This window comes from Besnoitia besnoiti (genome assembly GCF_002563875.1).
Source record: "Besnoitia besnoiti strain Bb-Ger1 chromosome Unknown contig00014, whole genome shotgun sequence".
Lineage (NCBI taxonomy): Eukaryota > Apicomplexa > Conoidasida > Eucoccidiorida > Sarcocystidae > Besnoitia > Besnoitia besnoiti.
This window is the reverse complement of record NW_021703916.1, coordinates 1,419,674-1,445,396: the sequence shown is the minus strand read 5'-3', so window position 1 is coordinate 1,445,396 and position 25,723 is coordinate 1,419,674. Positions and strand designations below refer to the sequence as shown.

General features: G+C 60.4%; 2 protein-coding genes across 2 annotated transcripts; both read left to right on the top strand.

Annotated features, from left to right (window-relative positions):
- Positions 1–1,267: 1,267 nt before the first annotated feature.
- Positions 1,268–21,488, top strand: BESB_026690 (uncharacterized protein; the record flags this gene model as incomplete). The annotated part of the gene is made up of 14 exons (XM_029361349.1): positions 1,268–1,712; positions 2,201–4,831; positions 5,135–5,321; positions 5,888–6,046; positions 6,399–6,492; positions 6,923–8,391; positions 8,642–9,029; positions 9,594–11,605; positions 11,698–13,449; positions 13,868–14,978; positions 15,573–16,981; positions 17,644–20,395; positions 20,648–20,788; positions 21,258–21,488. The coding sequence occupies 14 exons, from the start codon at positions 1,268–1,270 to the stop codon at positions 21,486–21,488; spliced, it is 14,781 nt and encodes a 4,926-aa protein (XP_029215704.1).
- A 2,442-nt stretch (positions 21,489–23,930) lies between these two features.
- BESB_026680 (uncharacterized protein) lies at positions 23,931–24,961 on the top strand (the record flags this gene model as incomplete). Its single annotated transcript, XM_029361348.1, has 3 exons — positions 23,931–23,988; positions 24,201–24,311; positions 24,516–24,961. The coding sequence occupies 3 exons, from the start codon at positions 23,931–23,933 to the stop codon at positions 24,959–24,961; spliced, it is 615 nt and encodes a 204-aa protein (XP_029215703.1).
- Positions 24,962–25,723: the final 762 nt, after the last annotated feature.

Genomic DNA, 25,723 nt, shown 5'->3' with positions numbered 1-25,723 from the left:
AGGGCACGTCGCCAAATTTCCGCCCCTGCCAGGCCTCGTTCTCCCCTTCGCGAAAAGCTTTCTCAAAGCAGCCTTTCCCCGGCGGCCAGCCCGTTCGCTGGGGGTGGGAACGAAGTCATTTTCTCAGTTGCCTGCCGCAGATCTCTTTGCTTTGTCACGTTGTGCTCGAGAACTTCGGAGGGACGGAGAGGAACCCGGTTTTCTTCTCCACCCCTTCCCTCTCTGCCGCCTTCTACAGTCTAGACTTTCCACTTTTCCTCACCCTCGAGCCGCAGAGGTCTGCGGTTTTTCCTGCGACCTGTGTGCCTCCAAGGCCTACATTTGTAGTGGCCTCCAGCGTGCACTTCTAACTTCTTATTTCCATGCGAAAAAAGCTGTCGACTCGAGGTGACGACTCCACGTGGCGAGCGGGAAACCTGACATCCCACTTGAGAGAGAGGACAGAGACGCACCGCGCGTGGAAACGCGGAAAGGGGCGGGCGAAAGTAAACGTAAAAGGAAGACTGAGAGCTCAGCAGAGTACTTTTTTGATGGAATCGGCTGTGTCAAGTGCCCAGCGTCCATCCCCCCATAGCGTGCCCCGGGTCTTCGGGCATGAGTGACTTCTCTCCGCGGTGCATTTCGTTCAAAAATCCGGGGGTCTCCATGTATCGTCTCGCCTGGATAGCTAACGATTCTGACTGTTTCTTCTTTCTCTTCGTCCCGAGATCTCTTGGCTCGAGACTTAGAGATTGGCACGCTGGGGTGTGGTGAGTCTCGCTGCGTCTGCGTGCGCCTCTCGCTGGTTGTATGGGTTGACAGACAGAGGCCATTTGCGTCGTCTTTGTCTATTCTCTCCTCCTCATTCTGTGTTCCCTCGTCTCCACATTAACTTCTCCTGCCTTCCTGCTTTGTCTTCGGCTGTCGCGGGAGTCATTATCTTTTTGTCTAGTTGCTCGTGCTCTCCCCCCCGCCGGCTTGTCGGACTCGTTTGCACTCCCTCGGGCGCTTCTTGATTCCTTGGCTCTCTGTTCCATACGACGCTTCTTCGCCTTAGGCCAGCCTGCCTGGCTACGTCGTGGCGCGGCAGCGACGGGTCGTCTCCGCGCGTCCATTTTGGCTGTTTTTCCTTTCCTCTTCTTAAAGCAGCTGTCTCTACCAGCGGCGAAGGCGCTTTTCTCTCCTCTCGTTGGTGCCGCTCAAGATGTCTCCTTCCTTGATGTGATAGACGCACCTTCTGTTTTTCCTAACGAGCTCCCTCCGCGATTCCGGCACCGGGTGGGGGAAGATGGAGCCGTTTCCCGCCGCGGAATCGATCTTTCCTCCCTCTTCTTCTCCCACGGCGGCCTCCACGGCTTCGCTCTTCTCTCCGCTCGACTCGCTGGACCCGGAACACCTCTTCAAAGACCTGGATAGCTTCGTCACCTCCGCAGACATCCCCCTCCTCACGAATGTCCTCAAGCGCGCGCTGTACTGCCGCCGATCGGCGCCGACGTGTACTCGGAGTCCACGGCCGTTGGTCTGTTCGCCCACGGCGAAGGCTGGCAGGGCCTCCCAGCCCTCGCTGCGCGCGTGGCTCCGCGAGGTCGCTGTCCCCTGCCCCTGCCTTGTTGAGCACGATCGGATCTCGATGGAAGATGGAGGCGGCGGCGCCTGTGGAGCCCACCTTAAGAAAGGAGACATCGGCTTCCGCTGCCTCGACTGCGAGCACGACTCCACCTGCGTTGTCTGCGGTAAGGCCCGCGCCCGGCTGTGCGTGGGGGTCTCTCTGCCCTGTCGCCCGGTTGCTGGAGGCGCCAGTGGGACGCGTCGATTCCCCGCTAGGCGATTCTGCGCCTGGCGGTGCCGCTTACGAGCAAAACTGTAGGGGTGACGCGAGTTCAGAAGAAGTCTCTCTCTCTTCTTGGGCGCACTGCTGGAAAATTGCTGCCGAGGAGCAGCTGTTGTGCGCGGAGGATTATTCGTTCATCGTCTTCGCGGGTGCTTGAGGAGTCTTCGTGCGTTTCGGCTCTTCGTGTCTCTGCGTCGGTTGCGCTCGAGTTGGAGTTCATTCTTGCCCGCGGGGTGCCAGTGTCTCCTCCCCTGTTAGGCGCGTCCGCCGTTGTCCTCTGCTCACCTCGTTTTTCCGCCTTCTGCCTCGCTCCCACCTGTGGGCGGCTCGCCCTTCTTGCTTCACACCGCCTCCCTGCCGCGCGTTTCCGCTGTCGCGTCCTGTCTTCAGCTCCGTGCTTCCTGAACGGTGACCATTCCTCGCACCACTACATGATCATGCAGGCAAGTGGCGGCTGCTGCGACTGCGGAGACCCGTCCTCCTGGGCGCCTTCAGGGTTCTGCTCCAAGCACCGCGGCGTCACTCCGGAGATGGATGGACCGTCTTCCACGCTGGCGCTGCCGCCTTTTCTGCGGCTTCGCGGCCAAAAACACATCTCCTCGTGCATTGCCTTCGTCACGCAGAGACTGCGTCACTTCCCGCGCGAAACGCTTCTCCGCTCGGCGACGCGCCGCCACCTCCAAGAGACGCTCGCGGAGGCTTTGGTTGCCGCGCAACAGGAGCTCGAACTCTTCCACCGCCAGCAGAGAGAGCGCGCGGCGCCCGACGCAGTCCCCACGCACGCCGAGGCGAGCGCGTCCTTCCCGCGCAGCGCACAGAGTGCCGACGCGCCAGGCGAAGGGAGGCGAAACAGGCGGGAGCGCACTGGGGCTGAGGGCGAGGGCGATCCCGTCGCCGCGGGCGCTGCTGCAGGCTCGAGCGCGGAAGATGCAGCAGGCGGGGGGTTGCCGACTGGCGACAGCGTGCGCTTGGAGAGAGACGGCGGCGAGGCGGAGAGTTTCCTCGAGTCCTCTGAGTCCGAGAGCGAGCGTTCCACGCCCTCAGAAGAAGATGGAAGCGAGGGCGGCGGCGGAAGGGAGGCTGCGCGGATGAGCTCGGCTTGGAGGAGAGAAGCAGAGGATGATGGGGACGAGGAGAATGCGGCTCTGGGAGGCGAAGGAGAAGGCGAAGGAGAAGGCGAACTGTTGCAACAAGACGCGTCCGCTTCGGTGCCGGCGCGACGCCGCCGTCACCCTCGTCCCATCACGCGTGACGCGGCGCCCGGGGCTGGTGAGGAAGATGTGGTAGGCGAGGCGCCTTCGTCTTCGCTGTTCCGGGGGTCAGACGACCGGGACGGGAATCTTTTCGATTTCCAGTTGTGGGGCGACGCTCTCCGCCTCACGCCTGAAGAAGTTGCGGCGCTGACAATCGCTGCGGTGGCTGGCAGGGATCTCGACAGCCAGAGTGCGATTGACGCGGGGACGCGAGCTGCCTTGGCTGCTGTGCGCGCACGAGAGCGAGCCGAGCAGCGCGGCGCCGCGTCTCCCTCTCGCTCACCTTCGTCCGCTTCGGCCGCTGCCTCGCTGTCGCCTCGGCTGCCGCCGGCAGGCGAAGAAGGGCGGCGCCGAGGCGCCAGCGAGCGAGGCGAGGTCGTCCCTGCTTCCCGCTGGTGGAATGACGGCGAACAGGACGCAGAGGCAGGCGAGGAGATGGCTCATGAGGCAGAGGGGCGAGCTGGGGCGTTCTCGGCTCTCGAAATGCGCCGAAGTGAGGAGGACGCGGCTGAGGACGCAGCGACGCGTGCCGCAGTTGTCCGCTTCTCTGCGGCTGCAGCAGTTTCAGCGTCCGCGTCACCTGCCCGGCTCCCTCCCCCCTCCTCTGCGCTGTCCTACGCCTCCACGCTGTCGCTGTTCTTCCTGGACCGCCTCGCGTCCTCCACGCTCTCGCCTGCGTCCTCTGCAGGCGGCGTCCCGCAGGGGCGGTCGCGGACGCTGTCGTCGAACTCATCTCGCGACCGAGACGGAGGCCGGTCCTTTTCTCCATTCGACACCGCCTTCTTCTCGTCCCCCGCCTCGCGGGCCTTCATGTCTCACGGTCTCGCGGAGCTCCTGGAGCTGCGGATGTTTCAGCAGCGGAATCAGACACCGCGTGAAGGCCGGCGCGGAAGCCCCTCCCGGGGCAGTGGCGGAGGCAACCCAAATGCTGCGAACGCAGCGGCAGGAGCCAACGGCCCCTTTCCTCATGGACGGGGGGGGGGTGTCGCCCGTAGAGGCGAAGCCAGCGAGGGAGGCGAGCGCGGGGAGCGCGGGGAGCGAGACGCGCGGGACTTCCTCCTGCGACCCGAACGGCCTGGCGCGGACTTCTTGCCGCGTTCGTCTTCGTCTTCCCTGTCGCTCTCTTCCTTTTCTCCGTTTTCCGAGACCGCGAAGAACGCCATGCTCGTGCTGACGCAGGCCGTGATTGCGTGGCTCTTCGAGCTCGCCTCGAAGCACCTCGGCTACCGCTGGTTTATCAACTCCAGCCTCGTGCCCAGCGCCCTCGTGCGGTGGATTTGTGAACATGGCACGCTGGGCGCGAGTCTGCAGAGACAGCTCCACGACTTCTACATGCTACTCTTCGCGTCGCCGAAATTCAAAAACAAATTTGCCGGCCTCATTCTCGATCATTACAGCCACGTCGCCCGTGGTGTTCCTCTCGTTGACGAAGAAAGTGCGCGACGAGATTTCGATGCAGGTATACAGGCACGCAAGCGGGCGCGAGAGGGTGTGAAATGCGCCGGCTGCGGTGGCGCCAGTTCTTTGCCTTGTGTTTGGGGGTTCACAGGCTTCGTAGTCGCGGCGGAGTATAGTGTTCAGCGTCTTGTCTCGAGGCATTCGACGCTTGCTCGAACCGAGGAAAAACTGTCTCCGTGGAGCTTCTGGAAGGTGCCGAAACGGATCGGTGGCCTCTGTCTGCCGATCGATGCGGCACATTCATGCAGTGCCTCTCCTCCTCTCGCCTCTAGAGAACGCAGCAGGGTTTTCTACCGCGCCTCGCCTGTACGTAGGATCGGTCTGCGGCTCGCCTCGTCGCCAGGTCCGCGAGGCGGCCTCTTCTGGGTATCTCACGCGCGGTTGCTGCACTTCTGTCATTGATTCCGCGCTTAAAGCGGCCTTATGTCCTCGTATGCTAATGGCGGAGTTAAGTGTCTGGTCTGGTCGGACGAAGTCGAAGCAAGGTGGGTGACGGTGTACCCGTGGCTGAACAAGCATTTCATTGATTATGCTGACTTTAGGCTTCCTGTCCCCTGCCCGCGGGCGTTGTCGATTTTCGTTGCTGCTGGTTGGTGGCGCTGTGCCTCCTCAGAGTCCTGCGACCTCGGGTCGCTGACCGTCCAGCTCTTCACCGTCCCGAATTTGGCGGAGATCGCGGTGTGGGAGAAAGATCTCGTCGCACGCGGCATCAGTTTCCTCAAGGAGGCGCCGACGATGAGTTCTCCTCACGAGGTTGAAATCATGCTGAATGGGCTCGAGTACATCAACCCCAAACTCAAGTGAGATCCACGCTCCTTCCTCTATCCCCACATATATATACTTTATACAGAGAGAGATCCGCGGATGCCTGCGAACGCAATATCCGTGGCTGCCTCCACTCTTTACGGGTCGTCTCCTACGTGCCTTTCGCGTATCGGCATGCACCTAAGACGGTACCTCTCTCTCTCTGCCGTGGCGAAAGGGCAGGGCTCGATTCCAGTTTCCCCCCTGCTTACGCACATGCAGGCGTATAGCTAGAGGCCTACCCAGGCGGTTCCCCTGGCTACGCCGCCACAGCGCCAATGAGATTGAGCTGATTCCTCCGTGACTCGGCGAAGAAGTTGTGTCGCGTGCCGCGTGGCGGAGCCGGTCTTGTCGCCCTGAGTGTCTGAGTTACGAATCTCTCATGTCCAACGCGGCCTGCAGCGGCCCAAAGGGGGGGACTCCACTGTCCGTAGACGGCTGTGAGGTTTCGTCTCCTAGCCAGACGCGTCTGTAAAAGTCTGCTGCGCGAGTGCAGGCCTTCGGGTCTTCTTGCTTCTCTCTGCGGGTGTCCATTGGCATTTTTCCTGTGTGCTTTGAACAGGGGACCGGAGAAGCGCGTACTACAGGATCTCTGCTACGTGATGTCGGAGGAGACTGTCTGGCGCCGCTTCTTCCAAGCCGACGTCCTCACTATTTGCCGCATTCTTCAGCCTCTGTGGGCCTTCATGCTGCGGTTCCATCGCGCGAACCTACAAGTTCGGTGCGTTTGCTAATCCACATTTGTCTTCTCTTGTTTTCCTGCGGTGTTGTCGGCGCTGTTCGTGGCTTCAAACCCGCCAAACACCAGCGAGTTCTATTCTTTTCTTCTCCGCCTTATCTCTCCCTCTCAACTGATGCAGAGTTCTTGGTAGGGGGGGCATGACCCCATGGCGTGCTCAGAGTCCTGCTGCGCCCTACGTATCTGTTGCTCTGCGCAGATGAATGCGTTTGCACTGCGGTGATTACATGCGCCGTATATTTCCTGCTTTTCCTTTATCGATTGCCTAACGTGCTCGTACGCGGGCAGAGGGGCACATAGAGAAGAGTGCCGCGATTTTTTTGCTTTTCCACAGGCATGCCCGCGAGCACGTGATGTACGAGATGCTGCATCAGTGGCATAACGCATGCATCCTTGAAGACGAGATGCTTCGGATGGTGAAACGACTGGTGAGTGCGTCCTCGAGGCGCAGCTGCATGACCCTATACGTGAGTTGTTTTCGTTTGATCTCGGGAGTGTGGGTTCGTATGTATTTAATTTATAGGCTTATCGCCAGCATAACCTGTATACTGCCCACATATAGAGTAGAGCCGTGCGAAGAAGTGGATGCTTGTCTGGGAAGGAAGCACCAGAGCGCCACATGTCTCGGCGCATGCATGAAGGAACCTTGTGAACTGTCTCACTCGCTGCGTCAGCAGTTCGTTTGCTGATCACAGCGCGGTTTTCTTTGTTCTCCTCTCTCGACTTCGAGGGGGCATGCGCCTTCATGTGGGTTCCTCCTGTCGCGTTTCTGGTTGTGGTCTACGTCACTGTTTCCTTATCTGTTTCCTGCGCACGCCGCCGCGGGCTTGTTTGCGTGATTGCGTCTGGCGCGCTTAGGGCAACGGCTGTCGATCCTCGTCGCACGCGAGTTTTGCGCCGGTCATTCCCCTGCTCTCTACACTTCGGCCGGCTCTTCTGCGTCTCCCTCCGGTCCCTGCGTTCCGCGCGTTGCCGCCTTCTTCGCCGCCCTCCTCCGCCTTCCTGTCCTCGCACGGCTACGCCGTCGGCTCGCTTCACTCGCCCCTCACGCGCACGTTCGTTCGTTTCCTCTGTCCTGACCTTCTCCGCGCGTATCTTGACCTGTCCTCTCCGTCGCCCTGCACCTCGTGCGCTTCGCCGCCTTCTCTGGGCTCTGCAACTTCCGCCTCGCTCCACAGAGAGCTTGTGTCGCTCTTTCCGCCGCGGCTGGCGTACCTGCTGATGCGCGAAGGGACGGCGTCTCTCTTCTTCGCGGGAGCCTTGCAGGTCGGATACTGGGTGCGCAACGGAGAGGCCCTCATGAAGGAGCATGTTCGCGAGTACGAGCGAAGTCGGGCGGACGGCTTTGACTTGGCCTCGCTGCAGATCGGGTTTCTGCTTCTGGCTTTCCAGCGGAGACTACAGCGCGCCGACAAGCGGGGCGAACGAGACCGCCTCGCCGGGGGGAGCCGAGGACGGGATGGGGTTCCAGCGAGCGCCCTGCCGAATTCGGCGGAGACCGAGAGAGGCGGCGACGCCGGGGGTGACGAAGGAAAAAAGCGAGAACCCGTCTCCGTGGAAGAGGACACGGAAACGCTACCGAGCGGAGAGGCAGAGAAGAACGAGGAGTCACAAGGGGGCGGCCTCAGGGAAGCACCAACGAGCGAGAACCTCGAGGAGGTCGTGGCGCGAGAGTTCCATCCCCTTATTGTCTTTTTCCTCGCTTTCTGTCCCGCCCGATTCTCCCCGCAAAAGCTCTTGGAACGTCCTGGAGACACAGACGCTTCTCTTTCCACTTCCTTCCCGTTTCCCATGCGAGGCAGCGCTCCCTTCTCTCTCTTCTCGCTTCACAGAGATTCAGCCGCCTCCACCTCGTCCTCGTCGCTTCCTTTCTCCTTTCTTCCTTCGCTCGGGCATGGCCAGCCACCGTCCGCTGCAGGCGGCGCGGGCGCGCCGCCTGCGCCGCCCCAGGGGGAGAGACCCTCCCCGCCGGCATCATCCGCTGCGGAGCCCGCCGCGTCGTCCTCTTCTCTTTTTTCGTTCGCTTCTCCGTCTTCTGCAGCGCCTTCCGCTTCGCCCCCTCAGGCGCCTGCCTCCGCCTCGTTCGCGACTCTTGAGAAGCGAGCGGCGGAGGCCATCCTCTCCTTCCACGCCGCTCTGCTTCGAGAGGCCGCCAGCCACGAGACGGTCTGGGACCCCGCGGGGCAGACGATCGACCCGCAGTCCATAGCGGCGGAGTTCGTGCTGCTTGAGATGTGGAAGATGCTCGCGAGTGTTGTCGCTTCGCTCTTCTTCCTCGAAAAAATGAATCTCCATCGCCTCACGGCGCGGGACAAATACCTTTCCCGGTACGCTTAACGCGAGACGACACGACGCCGCATCTACAGAGACATTCACATACATATATATATAGATGGATAGATAGATAGAGATAGATGTGTATGTGCGTGATTATATCCTTCCGTAGTTCTACAGATTCGTGGCGCATTTCTGTAAACATCAGCTCTTCGTGGCTTTGCGCCACGTGTGCCCTGTAGCGTGTGCCTCACTTGGCCTGCAGATCTGTTGCTGTTGCCTGCGCCACATGCCTCTTCGCAGATACTCGTACCTTCTCCGGCGGCAAATCGTGCAGCTGCTTGCGCTTCAGCCTTGCACGCTGGCGCGCCTGGAGCGCGCGGTGGGGCGCTCGGGGCGTCTGCATCCTGCCTTTCCGCAGCTCCTCGATGAGCTGACGACCTTCTCTTCTTTGCGCTCAAAGAGTGCGGAGAACGCGAATGCCGTCGTGCCACAGATCCGCACCTCCCGCGGGCTGCTCAGCGGCTTCGCCTCGGGCGGCGGCGGCCAGCCGTCCGCCGCCGCCCCGCTCCTGCGCCTCAAGAAGGAAAGCTGGAAATTCTTCGACGCCTTCGGAGCCTCCGATAGACTTATCGCGGCGGGCGTCTCTCGAAAACGCGAACACCTGGGCCTCGCCAGGGCAGAAATGCACGTAAGGGGCCCTGGCGAAGCCGCTGCCTCACTGAGCAGAGAGAGAGAAAAAGAGGAGACAGGCTACGTGCACTGGGGGCGTACACGCACTCTGCGCGCGTACCATGCGGCTGGTGTGTGGAGTCGTGTCTGCGTCGCAGAGGTAGAGCTCGGTATATACATACATGTGTACATATTTGTATATGTATATGTATGCATAGCATATGCGTGCATGCCTCCCGCCTACTCTCATGTGTATATGCACGCGACGACGCATGTGCACCGCATGGCGCGTGTAGCCCCCGTGGACACAGTGCGGTACTTTGAGGTCGTGCCAACGGCAAGAAGCGAAGAGTGTTTGAAAGAGAGGGGTGCCTAGCAGGGAAGTTCGCGTCCAGACTACATGACCGCTAGTCTCAACGTAGATGCACAGACGGGGCGCGTGGCGTGGAGAGCATGGGACAAGGGCGCGGCATGAGACCTTCCAGAAAGAGGAAACGCTAGGGAGGACGAGGTGTGGAGGAAGGTGGCTGCTGCGGGTGGCTGTCTCCTTCAGAGCTTAAGTTGTGCTCGCTTCTCTTCACAGGTCGCAGAAGAAGAAGCGCTGCGCCACAACGACGCACCTCTCTTGTGGCCGTCGCGCGAAGCAAGAGACATGCCCGCCGAGTTTTTTCAAATGCAGGATCTCGTGATAGACGCGCTGGTCGCAGACGACTCGCGCCACCTTCTTTTCCGTCTTCTTGTTCAGCTTCTCGAGGCGAAGAACCGCGGCCCAGACTGCCACGCGTCTTCTGCCTCTGCGTCTGGTGACTCTGCTGCCGGCCTTCATTCGTCGCTCGCGTCGCCTCCCGCTGCTGTCGCGCAGGCGTCTTCCAGCTCAGGCGGCGGAGGCGCGACCGACGCCTCGTCGTCCTCTGCCGTGTCTCCCTCCGCCTCTTCTTCGTCTTCGTGCGGGGCTTTCCTCCACGACGCAGTGTGCAGCGCCTTGAAGCTCCTGGACGCTTTGGTGCAGGCCAAGCGCCGCCGAGACAGAGGCGAGCTCTCCGATGGAGAGGGACAGGGCGAGTGCAAAAAGCAAGCTCACGAGACGCAGGCTGGCAGCGGGTCCGGAGGAGGCACTGAGTGCTCCAACAGCCGCGGGGTGGAGCCTTCCAGCGGACAAGCGACGGGAAAGGAACACGCCGCCGAGGGTTGCGAGGTCATTCCGCCAGCCTTCGTAAGGTGTCTCCGCGCGGAGGTGCAGAGGCTCCACGACGCTGAGGCGACCTTTGCAGAAGTCCGTCGGTACTGTCGGACGCTGCTTTCTCGCATGGCTCTGCCTGTGGAAGAGGCCCGCGCGCCTTCCGAAGGATCTCTAGGGGCTGAAGAAACAAGCTGGGAGGTTCAGTCAGAAGCACGAGCTCAGCCTGGAGCAGCCAAGTTGACGACAGGGGTGCCCCGGGGGGGCAGCCAGCGCGCCGGAGCCGCCGGGCAAGCAGCTGACACAGGAGTCGCGGTAGAGCGCAGCGAGAAAATGGGAGAAGGGACTGGCTCGCAAGGAGGAGACGAGGCGGCACAGGAGAAGCGGCAGGAGGAGAAGAGGGCGCAGGCGGGCAAAGACGAAGAGGCTGGTTTGAGTGAAGGCGCTCGGAAGCAGCGCCAAATGCTTCTCGCAATGCAGCAGAGACAGAGAGACTTTCACTGCTTCCTCGAAGATGCAGATATGCTTTCCTCCAGTGACGAAGAAGACGAAAGCTCTGCTCCGGACGCAGCAGCGGTCCACACGCAGCCTGGCTCAGCCGCCACGTCGATGAGTGGAGAGAGTGGATCTGGACAGGAACAGGGAGCTAGAGGTGCCGGACTGCAGCCTGCACTCTCCGAAGCAGCGCGCCACCAGTCAAAACCTTCAGATGCCTCTTGCGCCCTGTCAAGCTCGACGCGGCTTCTGCCTTTGACGCAGCCAGAAGAAGCCGCGGCGTCTTCGTCCGCGAGCGTGTCTGCGGGTGAGGCTGTTGCCTCAGAGGGAGCGAGCGATCCTTCTTCCTTTGCGTCCGCTCAGGGAGCGCAAGAGGCAACGGGAGAGAGCCGCACCAGGTTGCAGGCCGGCCTGTCGGCGCCTCCTCTCCTGCAGCCTGTCTCTCTGTCTCCTTCGACCTCCTCCCGACGGTCGCCCTCGAAGCCCTCGCCCCAGAAGCTGTCTCTTTCGAGGAGACAGCGGCTGACGAAAGAGGAGGAGGAGATGCGGTGTGGGGTCTGCCTCGAAGGTCACTCCGCGGCGCAACCCCTGGCGCTTCTTGGCCATCTTTCGCAGACGAATATGCTGCGCCGCCTGGCGCGGAAAGGCCGCGGAAGTCTGCCTGCGTCGCATCCTGCCTTCAGCTCGTGCGGGCACGTCGCTCACGTGTCCTGTCTCCACGCTCTGCAGGAGACAGCTGCCGCCGGCGGCCGCGCCGGAGGCCGAAACGGCGAGGACGCCCCAGGGGGGCGGGGGGTTGCAGGGGGCGCTGAGGGGAGACGCGCCAGGGAGGAGGAAGAAGGCACCGGGCGGGCTCGGCGCGCGGAGCTGGCTGTGGCGGGCGAGGAAGGCGGGGAAGAAAGGAGAGGACGAGACAAAAGGCGGTTTTCTGCATTCGCCTGTCCTACATGCCGGCGAATCGGCAACTGCTACCTTGTCTACGTCCCGCGCACTTCGCTGACTGTGGACGGTTCAGTCAAGGACTGGCCCCGGGGGGGGGCGGGGAAGAGGACACACCCCTGCAGGAAGAGCCCGACGGCAAGCGACGAGCGACAGAAAGCCCGATCGGTCTGCAGAAAGAGACCCTAGAGCGATGTGGGGACGAGGAGCGAGAGAAAGCCGCCCAAGACGGAGGGGGGGACCGGGAGAAGAAGAAGCGAGGCCGCCCCGACGGAGAAGGTCTTTCCGACTCTAGCGGCGAGAGCCTCAAAGCGAGGAGGAAGCAAAGAGATTCGCGCGGCCTCCAGGAGAGTGATGGAGCCCTGGCAGACGACTCGCCACTGAGAGAGACGGGAAGGGAAGCACCACTTCTTGTCGCGCCTTGCGACTGCTGCAGCAGCTCCCCAAGGAGTCTGTGGGGGTGTCGATGTCGTCAAGCTTCTTCGGGTCTCCGAGGTGGGCTAGGGAGCCCACCTGAGACCGCGGCGGTTTCATTCGGCGACGAGCAGGAAGGCGGAGGAGCGGGCGTCGCCACACAAGACACTCTCGTTCCACCCCGCTTGGCTGGGATTCCCTCGCGCGCCGCGGCTTCTCCGCAGGCGTCCTCTCCCTCTGCTTGCGCCTCCTCCAGCCGTTTCGCGTGGTACGGCGTGTGGCGGCCGAGCCTGGGGGCGGCTGTCGGGCGCGCGGCGGGGTCGGACTGGTTCAAGGGCATGCCCGCCGGACGAGCTGGCAAGCTCCGTCGAGCCTCGCGACTGAGGGAGACCAGGACGGAGCAGGGCAACGCAAATAGCAGAGCAGACAGGCGGAGAAGAAGTTCAACGCAGGCGCTCTCCAGTCGGCTGCCTGGCTTGAGTCCTTCCAACGGCGGCCGCCAGGGCGACAGTTCGGCGGCGTCCTCTTCGTCTGCGTTCGCGGAAGGCAGGAGCCCGGGCGCGAAGAGAGCTCTCCGGAGATCAGCCCGTGAGGCCGAGCGGCGGAGAATGACCGCGGAGAACCGGGGCGGGGGGGGGTCTGGGGGAGACGCGGTCCTGCTGGAGGAAGAAGACGAGGAGGAGAACACGTTGGGGGCCGCGGCGCCGTCACCAGGGAGCGGGGTGCGTGCTGAGCAGCGAGAGGAAAATGGTGGTGGGTCGAAGGGAGGCATGCAGAGCGAGGAGGGCAGCCAGTCGGATGCTTCGCTTTCGTCTGAGTCTCTCTCTCAGGACGAAGACTACTTTCCAGCCGAGGCCCTCGCAGACACAGAAGTCGAGGAGGCGAACGCACAGACGAGTTTGTACCACGCTAGCGTGAGACCTGCGCGGCCTATTCCGGAGTACGACTGGGAGACGCCTCGCCGCCCGCCTGCGCGTCGCGGCGTGCTGGGGATGCGTACGCGGCGGAGAGGCCGAAGGGAGCGAGGCGGGAGAGTTGCCTTTTCGCTCTCTCTGTTTGGCGGCGGCGAGCTGCGTGTAGACCCCTTAGGGGACGAAGAGGACGCGGAGACGGCGGACTTTGATTCCCAAGACGACGAACGCTGCGGGCGCGAAGACGGCCATGGATCGTATCGCTGGGGGGCGCTGTGCGACGAGTGCCAATTCCGGAATCGGTTCTTCCGCATGCATGCGTTTCCGCCGAAGAAGCGAGGAAAAAAGAAGGGACGTGCGGGACGGAGCGCCGCTGCATGCCCATGGGTGCCCTTGCAGGACGACGTCGACACGCTTCTCTGCAAGAGACGAAATGGAGGACCTGTCCATCCCGACTTTTTTATCGACGCCTGGAGAAGCATTCAACGCCTCGGACATGTCTCGTACGTACTCGATGCCGAGGAGATAAGGACTTTGGTGCTGAAGGAGCTGTCCTACAGGTTTACTGTGCTTACTTGTATCTGTTGGATTCAGAGCTCTCGTCGCCACGCTTTCGGTCTACCTACGCATTTGGCATATCGTTCTCACATGCGTCGCATCTACTGAAAAGAGGCTGGTAGAGAGCCGGTCTTGGCGGTTGAGGGGCATCACCTGTGAATCTCACCGTGTTTTCCCGCAGTAGTTCGCCAGATATAGCTGCATTTTTTGCTTCCCACTTTGTCGTAGAGACACACTTTATAACTGTGTAGCTACGTCCTCAAAAGCTACAGTGCGCGTAGAAGGAGGGTCATCCACTGAGTGGATGTCTCTGTGTGGCTCTTTATCGTTGTCTTTTTGTGTGCGTGTCCGTTGCGCGTTCAGGTGGGTTTCGCGCTGCGATGTGGCTCAGGCCTTCCTCGACTCTGCGATCGGGGCGTTTGCTAGTGCGAATCGACGACAGACAGGGCGCCTGGCTCACTCTGCGGCCTCTCCTTGGCGGGAGATGCGGGAGCTGCACTACCTGCCTTTCTATCCCTGTCCGTCGAACTGGAACTTGCCGCCGCATCCGTCGTCTTCGCCGGTGACGCACGCCTACTTCAACTTCCACACGCGCGTCTGCGATCACACCCGACGCTCGTTTGAGTTCATGGAGCGACTGTTTCCCTCCGGCGGCCGGGAAGGCGCGGGTCTCACGCAGGCGGCGGAGCGCAGCAGAAGCGGCGGAGAGCGGCGAGACAGAAGAGCCAGGGGCGAGCCACGGCAGGCCCTGGGGAGGACGGAGGGAGGGGAAGACCCAGCGAGAGGTTGGGGGTTGCTGCCCGGCGACACAAATTTTTTCTCCGCGCTCTTCGCGTCGACAATGCTAGGCCGCGCGCGAGGCCAACCCCCGCCACGGGGACAGGGCAGCGCAGGCGCGCAGGGAGACAGGACTGCGGAGACGGAAGCGTACGCGCCGGTCGCTTCGTGGTCGCGTGTGTCTCAACCTGGTCATCCTCTGCGCACAGGCACGGGAAGTGGCGAGGTCGGCGCACTCGCCGATGCGGTGCCGCAGGCCGTGGACGGGGATGCGCCGAGCAGTGGGAAGTCGGAGCCGACGCGGCGCAAGGAGACAGGAGATGCCGCGTGTGAGTTTGCCTCCTCGGTCTCGCCGTCTTTCCTGCCTCTGTGTCCGGACTGTGGTGGCGTGCGCATCGCCCGACTGCTCAAGGAGATAGAGACAAGAGGAATGGAGAGAGAGGAGCTGGAACGCCTTCCGCGCGATCTAGTTGAGCAGCTCTCGCCATGTTCCTGTTGGACAAGCGACGAACTGAGCGCGTGGCGCGGCGCCGGCGCGGGTCTTCATATGGAGATTCTCGAATGGTGCGCGTACGCCAGCGTCCTCATTCACAGTAGCGTCGACTCACCGGAAGGGAGAAGAGAAGGAGACGCCGAGTCCTTTTTCGAGGATCGAGAGCCCTGGGTCCAAGTTGTACGCAATTGCTTCTTGCTTGACGTAAGTTCCCTTAAACGGATCTCTCTACCCTAAATATGATATGAGTTTCTGTCTTGTGAAAGCCTCTCGTGGAGACGCGCGATGTGTTAGTGATCCGGAGGCACCCGATCGACCTGCGATGTGTTCTGCAGTGTTTACCCAGCGTTGCTAGGGCGTCTTCCAAAAATCGGCTTGAGTTGAAGGTGGGGGACTGGAAACGCTGCCGATGTTGAGGCTTCCTCTCGGGTCTCCTGGGGCACCGTCGCAGCATGACCGGGAGTCTCTCTCGCGCGAGGGGATCGACAGCCCTGATGTTTTCTGGCTTGCCTTCATGAGGCTGTTTCTGCTGCTGCCGCGTCATTACGGAGACGATTCTGTGGCGTTTCCTCACTTCTTTCTCGTATTTCTGGTGCTGTGTAGTCTGTCTGCTTTCTGGTGCCTCTGCTAGGTTCAAGCCTGCGGCACTTCTCTGTTGTCTGGCCTGAGGCGTGCATGCGTCCCCCATCGTTGCTCCCCTTGCAGATCCAAGTGCGTAGGGGGCTAGATCTCTGTAAGGGCTCGCTTTGGACTTCAGAGGCGATCCACGGGGCACTCGGCTGTGTGTGGTGTTTGCAGGCGTTCCCGGCTCGCTGCTTTGCGTGGATGGACGACATCACTCGATTCGGCTACTGGAGTGCGGCGAACCGATTTCCGCGCTCGTACCTGCAGCTGGCGACCTCGCCGTTGACGCCTGAGCAGGACGAAGATGACGGAAGGCGCTGGCGGAGAGAACGGCGGGAGACAAGTGCCGGACAAAGCGAGGCGGGCGAGAGGGCGCCATGCGCGTCATCTCTCTCGGCCGCCGGCGCTTGCTGTGCCGACTGTCGCCAGGGCCAGCTCCCGGGTGCCGGAGGAGACCAGACAGCGGCACAGGGGCAGGCGCGCTCCTCTTCGTCTTCTTCATCGTCGGCTGCCTCTTCAGGTTTTTCTTCCTCGTTCTTGTCGTCTTTCTTCGCCGCCTCGGCTCTTCCGGCGGTTGCAGGCCGACACGCGGGCGCGTCGCTAGGCGACCCTGTGTCTCGTATCTCCGCTGCCGGACCCGGGGGCGAGCCTGCGGCGCGGCGCGGGAGTGCGCAGGAGGAGCCGCGCAGTGGGCGGGGAGTGGGAGAGGAGCGTGAAAGGACCACTGCGGACGAAGAAGACGGGTCAATGTCGTCGTGTTCGAGCAACACAGAAGAGGAAAGCAGCGATGAAGTCGGAGAAACCTATGGCGGTTTCGCGGAGGCACAACAAGAGGCGCGCGAGAGACTCCGTGAGAACACGAATGAACTGCACTGGCTGCCCGCCGCGCCTTCCAGGGCCTTTGCCGAGGCGCGCAGCCACATTCCGGGGTCTCCGGTTTCGTGCGCGACCGAGGATATGTCCTCCTCAGGATTTTCTGGGTCTTCATCCGGCGAGGAGAGGCCGAGGACGGAACGCACGAAAGGTTGCGGTGCCGCAGCTTCTCTCTTCACTCGAAGAAAGAGAGAAGAGGAGCCAGAAGGTTTTGAAGCAGGCGAGGCGAGACTCGCCTCCTCTGGCAGAGACGGTGAAGGAGACGGCGGACGCCGAGGAAGGACTGCAGCGAGAGGCACGCGCCTCACGGCTCATCCTGATAGTCGGGCACCAGGGCCAGGCAGAAGCGGCTCCCGCAGAGGAGACCGCCGAGGGACAGACGGCGGAGACGCTTCTCGCGGCGACTGGAGAAAGAGAAGAGGCGGTAAAGTCAAAAGGAGAGATAAGGACCGGCATCACGCGTCCTCGGATGCCGTCGCGAGGCGCCGGAAACAGAAAGGCATGAAGGCAAAACTGAGCAGAAAAGCCGAGAAGAAAATGAACCGCGAACGGTTGAGACTCCTTCAAATCGAAGAAACGTATCCCGTCTGGGGCATCGAAGATCTCGACCGCAAATCGCTTCTCTTCAACCCGTGGGCGTGCGACATCAAAGCTGAATTCATGAAGGCCTTCTTCACGCGGTGCCTGAAGACTCCGCACCAAATCAGGAGGTAAGTCTGGTAAACACAAGAGCCGACCGACTCGCATGGGCAACGCACGATCTACGCATGACGCCGTCTTCACTGAATGCGTTCACCCCAGGGTGCCCAGTAGAAGGCAAAGAAATGGGTACAGAACCGACGCTCGTCTGAATCAGTGCGTGAACCAACTATCATGTCGCGCACATTATTCGAAAGGCTACCGAGGCTTCGCAGTGCAACTGTCCTTTCAAGTCTTCTTTGGATCACACATGTGCCCCGTAGTGTACTGGTCGTGCGTGGAGCCCGAAGTGTTTTTGGATTTTTGAAAGTTGGCCCCTCTCAGAGATCGCACGAAGGTTCGTTAAGAGTTCAGTAAATACCTGGCCGCTGTGGTGTCTGCGCGAGGCAGGAAGCCTTGCCGTTCTTCACTGCGGAGAAGGACCAAGAAGCATGCCAAAACAAATATAGCGTGACACATGCTCCGGCGCTGTCGCCGTCAAGGTTCTGTGTGTCTGCTCGACTGCATTTTCCTCATGACGCGGTTGTCAAACCTACTGATGCGCCGTGTCTTTGTCTCGCGTTTTTCATCCCGATGTCTTCCCGGTCTCTCTGCAGTTTATGCAGTCGTTCTGCGTCTTCAGGTCTCTCTGACCTCGTTTTCTCCTGTCTCTTTCCTTCCTGGCTTCGTTCAGACGCCTGAGCGAGCTCCTGTGCATCCGCGCGCTCCAATTGATGGATGACGTTCTGGTGGAGGAGGCTGGCAAGGTCTTCGCCTCGCGCTTTCCCGCGCCGGCGTCGTCTGCAGGGGAGCAGGACACGTTCGAGTTCCCGATCGGGCACCCGATTCACCGCGAGGCCTTTGCTGCTTTCTGGCGTGACTGGCTGAAGCCTTGGGAGGCCAGTGGAGACCTCCCAGGCAATGTGGCAGAGAGTCTCCCCTGGTATGGGTTCTCGTATCTCGGTCAGCTTTCGCAGCTGCGTGGCGCCCTCCACGCTCAACAAGGTCGCAGTCCGCCGGCGGCTCCTGTGAAGCGCCATGTATTCCCGGTTGCGCCGCCGTCGCTCTGCTCGCTGGCCTCCTCTCCTCGCGGGTGGGCGGGCGGAACTGAGCTTTGCCCCGCGACGCTGCCTCCGTCGTGTTTGACAGAGACCGAGAAGGAGAATTTGGTTTTGTCGTCCCGCTATCTCTCCAAGTGTGGACCGTCCTGCAGTAAATCTGGCGTCCAGTGGCTCTACCGCGCCTGCCGCTGGAGTTCAGATCTGCCCAGCCTGCTCGCTGCTCTCTCCGAGTCGCAGGGAAGAGACGGAAGAATGCACGCCGAACTTGCCGGCGAACAGGAGGGCAGGAAGAGCGGCGACCGCGGTCTAGCTTCGAGTGCTTCAGGATCGAGGAAGTCGCCGCCTTTGTCGGCCTGCAGCCCCATCTATCGCGCACTCGTGAATGACGTGACGCTCAAGGCTGACCAGAATAAAGAGGTACACGCAACGCCGCTGCTGGGTGCCTCAGGGGCTGCCTACGAAGGCCCCGACCGCCTCCACCGGCTCGACCTCCTTCTAGGTGAAGGCAAGACGCGAGAGGCCTTCTGGAAGCTTTTGGCGGGCAAGCTGCCTCAGAAGCCGTCGCTGCTGTCTCTCTTGGAGCCCAAGGCCCGTCCCCAGACGGCTGCGCAGGCGTCGGCAGCAGCGGGTGGTGGCGGCCCGCGGATGCGCTCGGGCGATGAAAAAACGGGGCGACAGACAGCGTGCAGAAACAGAGCAGCCGAGAGGGACGGCGCAGGACGGTCAGGCGAAGGGGCTAGAAGAACGAGCGGGGAGCGTGGCGACCCCGGGGAGCGAGATACGGAGGTCCCGCGGACTGAAACGTGCCCTGGACGAGGACGGCAGGGGACGGAAGGACAAAGCGCCCTGGGATCGTCGCCCAAGGACGAAAGCATAGCGAAGGAGCTTGTCTGCGAGACGCGGGAACAGAACAGCTCCCGCACGTCTGACCGAGAGGAAGAATCGAGCGGAAGGCCAGGGGCGAGGAAAGGAGTTAGAGAGGAGGCGGAGGTCCAGTCGAGTGCGAAGAAACCAAACTCTACGCCTCTTTTGTCTTGGTGGCTACAGGCGCGCGCTGGCAGTCTCCCTGAGCTCTTTGAAGCGCTGGCGTGGAAGCTCATGTGCCGCGGGTGTCTTCGCTATGCGCCGACGTCTCTCCCCACGTGTGGAGGCCGGGCCTGCGGTGTGGCAGAGGGCGCCATCAAAGCCGAAACGTGCGAAGTCACCTCGCATGGGGATCGCGCTGCCGGCGGCGGCGAGGGCATGGACGTAGACATGGGCAGCGAACAGCAGAGACCGGCGGATGCAGGCGGATCGGTGGCAGGCGCGTGCGCCGAAGGCGATAGGGGATATGAGTGGTCGGCATCCGATGTAGACGTGGGGAAACTAGTGCCTGCACATCTACGGCGGGCGCCCGGTGACGGGGTGCTCCGCAAAGGGAGGAAGGCTCAAAGAGGTGACTGTGAACAACGCGAGGCAACGGAAGGCGTGCAAGACGAGAGCGAGCGCACGCGTAGGACGGCGCCGTTCTGCGCTGTGTGTCCTTGCTCTGGCGATGTGTCGAGACGCTATTCATCGGGTCCTCTCCGATGGTCGTCTTTCTCCGCTCCGGAAGGGGAGGTGCGCGCGTACGTTCAGCTTCTGTGGCAGCGGTTCGAGGCACGGTTCATCGTGGCGATGGCAAGTTTTCTGCGCTTCGCAGTTTGGCTCATCTCTGCTGTATGGCGGCTCGACTCGACGCTCCTTTCTCGGCTACGAGCCTCTCTGCGCAAGCCCGCAGGCGAAGAACAGCTGCGCCTCCTTCTTCAAATTCTTCAGCTTCCTCTCCACTTCGAGGAGCAAGAAGATTGCGGAGCCCAGAAAGGAGAAGACGAGGGATTCGAAGCAAATCCACGAGCGACGGAGACATGGAACGCAGGAGTGGAGCGGGAAAACGAAATAGAGACTCCACGACGTGAGACGACGGTCAGAAAAGAGGAGGCGGAACACGGGGCCGGCGCGGACTACTCCAGAGCATCAGGCTATGACGGCGTGTGGGAGGATGACTCGACAGGGGCTGCGCCACGGCTGCTCATCGAGGCTCCCGATGTGGAGCGGTCGTGCGGTGAATCCATTCCTTCTTCGTTTTCCCTCCCCCAGCCGGGCGTTCTCGGGGCGTTTCCGTGTTCCCCGCCGCGGAATACCGTCTTATCAACAATATGTCGCCTCATGTTCAGTCCACTAGTCGTAGAGGGGGCAGCCACGGCTGCAGAGCGGCGCGTGGAACTCTCTCCGCCGAGCACTGATGACGTTCAGCTGCTTCCTCTCCACCTCCCGAAGGACTTTTTGGACCTTCTTCGGCAAACGCTTCTGCGGAAGTGTCCGCATTGCGGCGACTCGCCAGAGCATAAGGCCCTCTGTCTGGTGGTATGCAAGCGAGGGTGGCACTTTGAAACGCAGGGGGCGCAGGCAGAGGGTGCTGATGAGGGTGACGCGAAAGATACACAGTGGACTGTGGCGTGGCTCAATGCTCTGCCCGCACAATGTAAATCCTCTTGCTTCAGTCAGAGGGGGGGTCGTTTAGGTCATTATGGCCAGCTAAGCAGTCCAGAAGTTCGTCCTGGAGTACACAAAATCGTGGCTGTTGTCGTCGTACCTTCTGTTTGTTGCCTGTTGCAGTGCGGTGCCGTCGTCTGCGTCGGCTCGTCGTGCTGCAAGGAGGAGGGCAGCACGCGGGAGGCAGCCTGGGGGGAGTGTATGCTCCACGCGCACACGTGTGGCGGCGGCTCTGGCATCTTCCTTCTTGTTGAACAGTCCATGGTAAGTCTTCGGAGAGGAGAAAGGGCGTCGTGTAGGCGGTGAACCCTCTGCGTATGCCAGCGGTGACTTTTCTTTTGTAAAACTGGTGTGTCCTTCGCTGCGTCTGTGCACGTGTGCTTTTTTTGTTGTTGGTTTCCTGGTATGGCGGATAGTAGGACACTCTGTGCGGTTCTGCGAGATCAGAAGCTGCACGTTTAGTTGAGGAGTCAGTGACTCGAGCTACGTCTCGGAAGAAAGCAATGCAGTTCAGTTAGCGTGGGGATGAGCTTGATGCTGATGGAACGACGATTATCCAGTTTCGAACGCCACATACATACAAATATGTATACACCTCGGCCGAGAAATAAGCTGTCATCTGTTTTTCAGAAATGGAGGGCCGGACGTGGTGCCGCTGGGCCTACGGAGATGTCAGCGGTTCTTAAAGATTGTTTGGCGTCAGCCGCTTCCACTCTGTTGTTGTCTTTTTCAGCTCTTCGCCGTCGATGGGAGTTCGTGGTTCCCACTAGAGAACGTCTATGTAGACGATGGGGGAGAATCAGACCCGCGCTTTCGGCGAGGGCTGGAGCGAATGACCTTGCATGAAGCGTGTACGCGTCGGCTGTCTTGGCTCCTCATGAATGGCCGCCTGCTGCCTTTCGTCAGTCGTTCTTATATCCGGCCGTTCTCTCTCAGCGACGCGATGACGGTACGCTGGCCATGAATGGTAACTCTGTTCAGCCTTGTACTAAAAGCGCCTGGCAGAGACGGGCAGAGAGAGAAGTCGTGTTTATTTAGGACGGGAGGAAGCGCTAGAGTGGACTTCGAGTATCTTTTTGGGTAGACTTTCTCCTACCTGATGGTAGGCGCTGGTTTTGTCCCAACTCAAGCATGTGAATCGGGCGGGCTGCCCGGCAGAACAACCGGATCCACACCTCTCGAGGCGACAAAACGGGGAGGATCTCAGTTGCGCCGTCTACCTGGTGGGAACAGCGCTGAAGAATCGTGTGAAAAAAGGACGCTCTACATGCATAGGCTGGACTTCAACGCCACCGTTCCAGTGCCGGCCTGATAGGCGGGGAGGAAACACAAGCAGCAAGCACTTTTGCTGAACTGAGAGCTGTTTTCGTTTCCTAGTTCCAGTCTGTTGCTCAGCCCGTTATTCCGCCCTAGTCCCGACACCACCACCTCGGTGGCAGACCCCTGCAGATGTTAGTGCTGCGCCGAGACGAGAAGAAAAACGGTCCCGCATCGCGGGGGCAGGAGGGTTCAAGCTAGTGGGGATACGCACAGCGAACGTTCCTAGGACCTGAGCACTACCGCGGTAAATTTGAACGGCAACTAGACCTGGGTTTGAAATCTTTGAATCTCCACGGCGCAGTTCTAAGCTAGCAGGGCTCAGTGATGTAGAGGTAGCTCATTGGATCTCGCGGCCAGGAAACAGCGTTGCGAACACTACGGATAACAGGGGGGCCATGTATCCTGAAGCCTCTCAATATGGCGTTTAAGGGTTGCGATGTCTCTCTACATTCCTGGTGTCATGCACCTCCTAGTAATTTTATTGCAGCTTTCGCTGGCGTAGTACCTTGTGGTTTACGATCAGAGGGAACGCTACCGGCGCCAATAGTCCAACGCATGTTAGCCAGCATCGTCCAGGGCGCATCCCCCGCTAACGCACTGCGACTACGGACAGTCGATTTGCAAAACGTCCGTGTCCTGCCCGGTTGGTTGACGAAAGAATGCATTCGTCGATCTCAGCTCAAACAAAAACTGACTGAGTTGCTCCCAGTGTGCTGTCGACCTGTCGCCTGCGCTGAAGCTTGCAGCACCTTTGCCCCTCAGGCGACAGGTCCCTGCCGTCTTTCGCGTGAATACAGGGACTGCCCAAACGATAAGAGTGTTGTGTATGCCAGCAGACGCTGCGCTGGAGCAGCCAAACCCCGCAAACTCGGAAGGGGTCAAGAGCAGAATCTAATGTCGAACATCCGTAGCAGCTTCTTGCTCACCCGCTCCAGGAAGGGTCAAGTATCTCCCCTGACGCTACTAGGGCGGAGAGTGGCCGCCCGCGTACGGTTTGTTGGCGCCGCAGAGCGAACTATAAGTTTGAGTCGTCTGGAACTAGTGAGGCTGTCGACTTGGTCCCTTCGTCGTCATCGCTGCACACGACGTTGGGATGTGTGTGTCCAACCCCGCACTCGCTGCAACCAAGCTCTTCGGAAATCCTGGTGAGTATGTCTACGTAGCAACTGCCCACATGGTGTGCATTCGGGAGTGACGTGGCAGATTCATTGACGTTTTGGACAGAAATCGCACGGCAAAAAGGTCAAGTTGCGCCGGTTTCTTCACCAAGAGCTATCTTACGTCTCGTTTTCGTGGGAAGGGACGCACCACCTTCTTCGAATCTCTTGACTTTCCGCGGTTTCTCGTGTGACCAGGGGAGTCGCCTACACGTGACGCGCGAGCTGAGAACTCGTCGTCGCTTCCAACGGGACTTCAGAGCGTGCTCCTTAAAAAAAACGGTTAGGATTCACCGGGAGTGAAGCTGTTGCATGTTCTACCATGCAATGAGCGCGCTTGGGAACGGTCAGCTTCGCCACCGTGCTGAAGTGCTACCTTCCTGCAGCTGCAGCTGTAGTGTCTAGATGGCAGCACGCTCCGCGTCCCACCACCGTGACAGTCTGTCGTCGGCCTTCTTCAGTTCCTCGATCAGGTCGCCTCCTGCCAGTCCATCCCGGAAGGGGTGTGCTAGCTGGCTCCGTGGCTTTTCGCGCAACCACGTGAGGGACCCACCCTGGATGGGGGGAGCGATCTCGCCCCCGACGCGCGGACGCAGAGGTGCGGAAGGACGCATCGAGGGGGTCGGCGGCGGCCTTCCACACTCCGCTTCCTTGTGGACGCAGATGCAAAGGCGGAATCAGCACCATCGATGGTTTCGTAGCGCACCAACACCCCGCCATGGCTCGATCGGAAGGCGTCTAGCCATGTGGCCTTGGGCTGGTCCCCGTCGACCGCGTAGCCCGCCCGCCAGGCGGTGCTCGTGGGGAAGGGGGAGCACCGCCGCGGGGATCAGTCAGCCAACCACTTTCATTCAATTTGCGCCCCCCAAGTCGTTTTTATACACTTTCTTCGGTGAATTGTCTTATCTCCCCAAGCCCCGATATACACAATGGCGCGCAAGATCCTCGGCCTCGTTGCAGCCCTCGGTGCCGTGGGCACTGCCTCTGGTACGCCTTAGTCCGGCACACCATCTCGTCCCCATTTTCGCGGGGGGAGGGAGGAATGCAAGTTACAGCACGCGAATCGTGTAGACAGGCGCAGACTTAGTGTCCGAGAGCGGCACAGTGACACGAGGGAAGGGGTCCGCTTTCGCTTTTCCGATGCGTACGAGGAAGTCCAAACTAACGGGAGTCGCGTTTGTGTCTCCGTGTGCCTGCAGCCGTCCTCCCTGGCGGAAGCAACCACAGCATCCCGGCCGCACGCGATACCCAGATCGCGATGGTCGAAATCCGTATGCGGAACAGACTCGCGGAGATGACCACTGAAATGCGTAAGTTCGCACGCCTTGTTGCCTCAGCCACTGACTTCGCTGTCTACAGACGCACGTACCAAGAATTCGTGTGGGTAGACATCCTCAGGAGAGTTATTTTCTCTAGTGTCGGAGAAGCCAGAGCCACACGGCCGAGAACTGGTCTCTGTTCGGTGTCTACGTGTGCAGTGTTGCAGGAAGCCGGCATTGAGTCCTCTTTTTCAGATATGGTAAAGAACCTTGTGACCGGTTTTGGAAAAGATTTGCTGGGCTCCATCGCGCCCGTTGTTGAGGACGCCTGCCAGAACCTGGCGAAGGAGGTTGCTGGCCTCCAGACAGGAGAAGATGAAGAGGAGCTTGATATGAACTTCACCCAGGTCTCCAGCAACAGCCTCAAATCCATTGCACCGCACACTGGCAAGGAAGGAGTCTCGTTCGCCGAGACTGAGTTCTTCGACAATATGAAGCAATCTCTGAAGAAGGCGGCGTCGAAAGTCAAACAAGTGGCCTCCCCCATGCTGGAGAAACTGAAGGTAAACGTGATGGCGACGGTGAAGAAGCTCTTGAACGAGAAGATCGCCCCCCTCCTTAGACAAAAGGCATCTACGCTTATCACTAACGTGTGCGAAAAAGCCAAGGAGAAGGTTGGTGAGATAACTGGAGAAGAGTAATTCCTCGAATACGGCAAAGAGGTGTTCGAGCTGCCTCCTGCGCCCACAGTTCTAACGCTCCTGATTGTCAGCGGGGGCACAACCTGCGTTACTTTAGGTTCTCAACGTGGTTAATACGCCGCAGCTCAAAGTTTCTCTCAAAATGTCATTCACATGCAGTTTGTCTCGCTTTCTAGTGAAATAATACGACACGTTAACGAGGTCGCTACCATTGATACCTAGTACAAATGAAGTGTAGGACAGCATTCTCGCTTGAGAGCGAGAATTCTGTGTCATGTTGAGAGCTTGTGACCCCAACGTTTGCGTCTGTGCTCTTTTATACATGTGAATACGCGCGGCACGGCACGCGCGCTCTACATCCGGGATAACCACTACTTGCAGTCATGTGGCATATGACAGTGAGAACCAGCTGGATTTGGTGCCTCGCGTTTGGTTCCAGTTGTTTGCTTTGCCATTTGTCTGTTCGGTGCCATGGCGGGGTTTGTTCCGTTGTGGATGCTGATGTCGGCGACAGCAGTTCCGGTCCCGCCTTTGTTCCATCCTCGGATTTTGTACATTAACACAGACAAGGCATTCCATGGGCACAGGGATCTCCAACAGATTTTAATCATCTTTCAGGAACGCGCGTACGGCGTTCGGCGGTGCCTGTGCGCTCCGAGGTGCCAGGCGACTACCGGAAGGTGACGACGACTGCCCTCGCTCTGAACTAAAGAACGTAGCTATTGATGGCTGCCTCGGCGCAATGCCTATAGTCATTATGGT